Source organism: Dipodomys ordii, unplaced genomic scaffold, assembly GCF_000151885.1.
Source record: "Dipodomys ordii isolate 6190 unplaced genomic scaffold, Dord_2.0 Scaffold69, whole genome shotgun sequence".
NCBI classification, from domain to species: domain Eukaryota; kingdom Metazoa; phylum Chordata; class Mammalia; order Rodentia; family Heteromyidae; genus Dipodomys; species Dipodomys ordii.
This window is the reverse complement of record NW_012267285.1, coordinates 1307498-1314863: the sequence shown is the minus strand read 5'-3', so window position 1 is coordinate 1314863 and position 7366 is coordinate 1307498. Positions and strand designations below refer to the sequence as shown.

The following is a 7366-nucleotide window of genomic DNA, read 5'->3' as shown; positions in this document are numbered from 1 at the left end:
CCTTCCCTTTTTTTTTAAATCTCTGATTTCCAAGCCAACAAAAGGCTGTGATTTTCCACTTTCTAAAATAGGGGCAAAGAGAGAGAGAGAGAGAAAGACAGGGTGTGCCGGCCTAATTAAATTTCGCTATCTGCTGTGATGGTTGCTGTGTGGTGCCCGGGATGTTTCCCCACTGCCAGGCCCCTGGCTCCTCCCAGGACGGTGGGCGGGGCGCTGGAGGGGGGGAAAGGGGGTCAACCCCTCACCTCTACCGGAGACTCCTTCCAGACCCATCTGGAGCTCTCCAAACCCATCAGCGCCCCCAGAGCAGGGCCGGGCCCCTAGAAGGCACGGCTTCCCGTGCAGGTGGGGTTGCTCTGGTGGCCTTACACCGAGCACAGATGGGAGCCATTTCCCACTTAGCGGGTTGGCAGGTCACCTGCACTTGAGGGCGCGGGCGGGGAGACGGAGTTCTCTGGCATAGAGATCTGGATGGAAAAAGTCAGCCACAGAGGTGGGTGGCCACTTGAGCTGCAGAGAGAGATCAGAGCAGCCTAGGTGGCCAGGCCTAGAAGGCGGTCAGGGGACGGAGAGAGTCGCGCCCACTGAGAAACGATCGCAGCCCCCCCGCTCCTCCCTTCCCCAAGCAGAGGAGACACCTGCTTCCCCCCAGATTTGCACCCGAGGCCCAGAGAGGGTGAGGTGTGCATCGGGAAGGAGTTTTCCATGCCCCAGCACCCACGGGGGAGGTGGGGAAGGGGGGACAGTGTGGGCGCAGGGGTCCCTGCAGCTGGTGGCAGGAAAGGTGGCGGAAGAGCTACACAAAATGGCACCCAGTGCACCCCGCAGTTCCCCGGGAGGCGGATCTGCCGCTTTCCTTGCGAGAGGAATGTGGGGTTTCCCCCTCGGGCCGTTGATCCTTCTCACAGCTGCTGGCTACAATCCCCAGCCCAGAGCAATCGGCCAGGCCAGATGCTGGCTTGGGGTGCGTGCAGGCCAGTCCCCTCCTTGGAAGAGACACGGGAAGGCCAGACGGGGAGGGAGACCGTGATGTGAAACAGAACCATCTCCTGCGATGCCACCCGGCAGCCTCCGACCGGCAGCCTCCACGCCGCACCCTCTGCCCCTCCGCCGTCTTTCCCGAATGCCATGATCTCCCGAGTCAGCCTCCTAGCTTAGGTTCTTCAGGACCCTGAAGACCAAAGAAGCAATGGCGCAAAAAGACCTTGGCATCCCCCGGGTGGCCATATCTGGACCAGAAGCCCGGTCTCCGAACCCTCCACTGCCCAGTGCGGTCACTCAGCTTTCCAGCTCGAGGGGGACCCCTTAGACGCCTCAGGTCTACTTCATTCTAGAAAGTTCTCTCAGAGGACCTTTCCATCACTGAAGATGGGGGAATTCCCATGGTGCCAATCAAAGATGAGAGGCAACTCGTCCACTCCCAAAGATCAGACAGGAAGAGGAACCAGGGCTGATCTATCCAGAGACCTCAAGTGGAGGTCATAAGGATCAACTCCAAGCCGGGCGCCGGTGCCTCACGCCTGTCATCCCAGCTCCTCAGGAGGCTGAGATCTGAGGATCAAGGTTCAAAGCCAGCCCGGGCCGGGAAGTCCGTGAGACTCTTTTGTCTCCAACAAAGCAGCAAAATGGTGCTGTGGCTCAAGTGGTAGAGCACCAGGCTTGAATGAAAGAAGCTCAGGGATAGTGCCCAGGCCCTGAGTTCAAGTCCCAGGACTGGCACAAGAGAAAAAATAAAGAAAAGAGAATCAACTCCATCATCTTCCGCCCCTCACCACCTGCATTTCCCACCCAGTCCTGCTGGAGTTAATGTCCACGAGGCTCACACACCACAGGGAGGTAGACAGTCACCTTTGCTGTAATAGGAGACCCCCAGGAGCAGACACAGACATGGCAGGATCTGCATCACGATTAGCGTGAGACGCGCCCACCTGTGAGACTCACCTGATGAGGTCAATAGGTTGAAACTTGTAGAACACTCCATAGCGTGCCCATTCCTGGTACAGCAGCTAGGGGGGAGAAGAAGGGAGAGAGGGGGTGGATTAGGGGAAAAGAACCATGCCTCTCCTTTCGTCCATCCTGGCAGGTCAAAATTCTAGCCCTCGACGGGCGCCGGTGGCTCCCGCCTGTCATCCCAGCAACTCAGGAGGCTGAGATCTGAGGATCGAGGTTCAAAGCCAGGCCCGGGCAGGAAAGTCCGTGAGACTTGCATGCCTCAGGAAAGCAAGTCCCGGAGCTCTGACCTTTCAGATGTGGGGAGGGAAAGGTAAGAGGTCACGCTGGGGGGCACGTTCCTCTGAGACTCTTCAGACACCCACCGTGGGGAATGTTGAGTGGAAACATGAGCTGGGTATAAAAATCTACAGCTCACCCCCACCCCCACCCTGAAGGGGGAGGGGGGCATCGGAGGCTGGAGATGGAAAGGTGGGTGTTAATAGAGATGAGATGATTAGCAAGGTCGTGACGCCGGGAGGGAGTTACGCAGGGACGCGAGCTGGGATCTGGGGGCCTGAGCACTGAAATGGTTGGGAGGATCAGCAAAGGAAACCGAGAGACACGTGGCCGGTGGGGTTGGAGGAAGGTCACAGGTTCTGCACGCGGGATTCTAGAACCCGAGAGAAGGAAACCGACGCCCCGTGCCCAAGGCTGCTGGTTGGGTACTCAATGGAGAACAGAAAACCAAGATGACCTTCCAGAAGGAGATTAAGGCCAACACGTGGTGCGGGATTCGAGCCAGAGGCTAAAGGGAGGAGGCGCTACACCAAACATACACCAAACACAGCCCAGGGGTTTTAGTTTCCAACCACAGATGGAACAGCCGGCAAGGTTCGCCAGCCATCTACCGGTTTGTATCTAACTAAAGCGTCTTTATCATGGCCACACACGTAGATAACCCACACTTGGTCCAATAGGAAGTCTAGAGAGCTGACTTGCCAGCCGGGCTGCCGTTTGAACCCAAAGCTTCAAGGCTTGCAAGTCAGGTGCTCTACAATTTGAGCCAGGCCCCTTGCCCTTTTTTTGTCAGTTGTGGGGCTTGAACTCTGGGCCTGGGCGCTGTCCCTCAGCTCTTCAGCTCCAGGCGGGCGCTCTACCCCTTGAGCCACAGCGCCACTTCCGGTTTTCTGGTGGTTCCTAGGAGATCAGAGTCTCATGGACTTTCCTGCCCGGGCTGGTTTTGAACCCATGATCCTCAGATCTCAGCCTCCTGAGTCGCTGGGATGACAGGCGGGAGCTACTGACTCCCAGCCCCCTGTCCTTATTTACTCTTGTTTTTGAGATTAAGGTCTTACTTTTTCTTTTTTTTTTTTTTTTTGGTCTGAGCTAGCCCGGACCATGATCTTCCTGTTTTATTTAGGGGGGTATGACACCCTCCCCAGCTACTGTTTGAAATAGGAGGAGCTCCTAAACATGTTAACTGAGCGAGCCTCAAACCCTGGTCCTCCTAACCTCATTGGACTCCTGAGGACCGAGGATTCTAGGCGTGAGGTGTCCTGTGATGCTCTTTCACGCACCTGACATGATTCCCCGGATCGCTCACAGGATTCACAAGGAAATCTTCCAAGGAGAATCTCCTCCGATTGGGCCTTTGAGCTAGACAGCCAGACACCAGCCCTGCAGAAAGCCATCATTCCTCACAGAAATGAGGCTGGGCATGGTAGCTCATGCCTATAATCCTAACGACACAAGAGGCTGAGACCTGAGGATCGAGGTTCAAGGCCAGCCCGTGAGCAGGAAAGTCCGTGAGACTCTGATCTCCAAAGAACCACCAAAATGCCAGAGGTGGAGCTGTGGCTCAAGGGGTAGAGCACCAGCCTTGAGTGAAAAAGCTCAGGTATGGTGTCCAGGCCCTGAGTTCAAGCCCCGGGGCCAGCACACACACACACACACACACACACACACACAATCAGAGCCGCGTGCCGGTGGCTCACACCTGTCATCCTAGCTACTCAGGAGGCTGAGATCTGAGGATCATGGTTCAAAGCCAGCCCAGGCAGGAAAGTCTGTGACACTCTTACCGCCAATAAACTACTCAAAAAAATGAGTGCCGTGGTTCAAGTGGTAGAGCGCCAGCCTTGAGCACAAAACAGCTCAGGGACAGCACCCAGGCCCTGAGTTCAAGCCCCAAGACTGGCACCAAAAAAAAAATAAGAGAAACAGAAGCGAGGACTGTTGGCTGACCTTCTACAAGATGGCTACACGACACAAGACAAAACAGAAAGCTTGCGGCGCTCAGGAGTTGGCCGTTTGCAAAAAGAAGCAATTCGGCCCCACAGGACCGTGCAAGGGGCCTGGGGTCAGAGAATTCCTCCAGGTGACCTCTGCTCCCACACACACGCCCGTGTCTCCTCTCTCCTTCCTTCTTTGGTAACATCTTCCCTGAGTTCTGCCTCTCCCCGCCCTCCCCCAGGGCCTACCCCAGGCTCCCTCCCTTCCCCCCCCCCACTTGATTATCCCAGTGATATCATTTACAGGCCGTCTTGCGTCAGGAGATTCGAGCGAGGCTCCGTCGAGGCCCCCCGGCACTGGCTGTGACCTTGGCTGTGACCTTCAGGGAAAATTCCTACACCCATCACAGATTCCATGGAAACCAAGGCTGGAGAGGACATTGGGGCCACTGCCTGGGTGCTTGGGCCCTTCCTACGACATCTCCGGGGTGGTACCCACTACGCACAGGGGTCTACCCAACGGACAGACCAGGAAGACTGCATGCGCCCGACACAGCAGCAGGAGGGAGACACAGACGAGGGAAATAGTAGACAGCCCTGAAAAGGGGGGGAATGGAGCTTCCGAGCGTCCAATCCCCAGTGGCAAAGGATGAGACGGGTCGTGATCACCTCCAGGTCCTGGGTGCTGAGAAGAGGCTGGCGGTCAGGGCCAGGGGAGGCCGGCGAGGCACGGGGGACAACGCTTTCACCTGTCTGCAGTCTAGAAGCTTCTATCCCACCCTTAGCAAGTCCATTCTCTCCCTGAAGGTTACACCACGTCGCGTCTCACCGGGGGCGCTGGTTGTGATTCAAGGCCTGTCTGTCTGTCCGACCACCAGTGTTACTGGCAGGAAGCGACAACCCACAAGGCAAATGGCCCCCTTTGACGCACCACAGCCCCGTCGTACGAGAGGGTGGCTCCAGTGGTGGAAAGCTGGCCTCGCAAGCACTGGGCTCAGCCCCCAATACAGCAACGAGAAAGCAAGCCGGGCGCCAGTGGCTCCCGCCTGTCATCCCAGCCTCTCGGGAGGGTGAGATCTGAGGATCGAGGTTCAAAGCCAGCCTGGGCAGGAAAGTCCGTGAGACTCTGATCTCCAATGAACCACTCAGACAAAGTCAGAAGTGATGTTGTGGCTCAAAGTGGTAGAGCGCCAGCCTTGAGTAAAAAGAAGCTTGGGAACAACGCCCAGGCCCTGAGTTCAAGCCCCGGGATCCACAAAAAAGAAAGGAAGGAAGGAAGAATGGAAAGAAGGAAAGGAGGAAGGGATGGAGGGAAATGGAGGGGAGGGAAGGGAAGGGAAGGGAAGGAGGAAGGAAAGGGAGGGGAGGGAAGGAAGGAAAGGAGGAAGGAAAGGGAGAGGAGGGAAGGAAGGGAGGAAGGAAGGAGAGGAAAGGAATAAAGGAGGGAGGGAAAAAAGGAAAGAAGGAGAGAAAGGAAGGAAGGAAGAAGGAAGGAAGGAGGAAGGAGGGAGGGAGGGAGGGAGGGAAGGGAAGGAGAGAAAAGAAGGACAGAGGGAAGGAGGGAAGGAAGGAAAGAAGGAAGGAAGGAAGGAAAGAAGAATGGAAGGAAGGAAGAAGGAAGGAAGAAAGAAAGGAAGGAGGGAAGGAAGGAAGAAAGGAAGGAAGGAAGGAAGGAAGGAAGGAAGGAGGGAAGGAAGGAAGGAGGGAGGGAAGGAAGGAGGGAGGGAAGGAAGGAGGGAAGGAAGGAAGGGAAAAAGGAAGCGAGGGAGAAAGAAAGAGAGACCAAAGCAAAGCGTTTTCATTTGCTTCTCTGTTGTGTGGATAGAGTGTGGGACGCTGATCGATGGCCAGTCCACCTGCGTGTTTCCATCCATACGTGGAAAGTCTTGACTTCGCACTTATAAATGACAGCCGCACACATCTATATGTATAGACACACTCCTGTGTCTGTCTTTTAGCTGGAGTATAACATTATTTATCTCCACTGGTTTATCCAACAGATGTGTATTCGTGAGCTACCGTGTGACCTGATGAGTTCTTTTATTATATTATTATTATTATATTACTGTTTACTCTATTGTTTTGTTGTTATTTTAGCAATAAAGCCTTAGGATTTTAGAATTATCTTCTTCAGTTTGCACATACTCGTGCATCGCGTGTACATTATAGACTATGATTTAATTCTTGGAAACATTTTTGCAGGTGTCAAATATGGTACAACCTGGTTTCATTTTTGTCTTACTTTCCTTGGGAATAAAGTTGATCCTGTTTTTTGGTGGTGGTGGTGGTGGTGGTGGTCGTGGGGTTTGAACTCAGGGCCTGAGCGCTGTCCCTAAGCTTTTTCACTCAATTCTAGCGCTCTACGAATTGAGCCACAGCGCCACGTCCAGTGGTTTTCTGGTGGTTTAATGGAGATCAGAGGCTCACGGACTTTCCTGCCCTGGGCTGGTTTTGAACCTCGATCCTCAGATCTCAGCCTCCTGAGTAGCTGGGATGACAGGCGTGAGCGCCGGCGCCCGGCTTCAAAGATCTTCTTGTGGCCGTCCATAATGGCCTCCGTATCAGCCCAGAAGATGGAGACGCACACATTTCCCCTGGGCAGCCTGGTTGCTTCTGGGGGTTTCCGGGCTCTGGAATTGGCCTGGGCAGGCGGGGGGGGGGGCACCCTACAAAGGGTCACTAGGTGGGGGGCAGGGCATAGTCACTTAAAGGGGAGGGACGTGTCACCAGAAGTGTGGAGGACAGAAAAAGGGCCGGGTGAGAGAGGAGCGGTGGGGGGGGGCAGAAATGCGTTTTCCTTTTCCTTTCAATCGGACGCGGGATGTCTCAGGAAATTAAACGCCGAAACTATTAGCATCAGATAGAGAACAGATGAGCTGGGGACGCGGGGAAGAGGAGGGCGGTCCCCCCACCCCCTCCCTCCCCTCCCTCCCCACCCCCCTCCCCCCGCCCCTGCGGCAGGGCCCGGCCCGGGGGGCATGTGCAAGCAATCACCGCAGTATTTCTGGAAAAGACCTTTTATGTTTTTAATACTTAACACTTCATAACAGGGACTAATAGGCGGGATAAGAAAGGAAGCTGCTCAAAGGCAACCTGGGCGTGAATGGTTTTCCAGACAACGGGGGGGGGGGGCTCCCCACTCCAGCGTCCTCCCCAGCCTCCTCTGCTCCGCAGAGCTGCGGGGTGGGGGGAGGGCTGGATTA

General features: G+C 55.5%; 1 protein-coding gene across 1 annotated transcript in view; it reads right to left on the bottom strand.

The window, feature by feature from the left end:
* Ano2 (anoctamin 2, calcium activated chloride channel) overlaps window positions 1-7366 on the bottom strand; it is a 175206-nt gene that overhangs the window by 85481 nt on the left and 82359 nt on the right. Inside the window, exon 10 of the mRNA XM_013023597.1 lies at window positions 1942-2006. Within this exon, the coding sequence (XP_012879051.1) occupies window positions 1942-2006 (65 nt within the window). The remainder of the gene's footprint in view (window positions 1-1941; window positions 2007-7366) is intronic.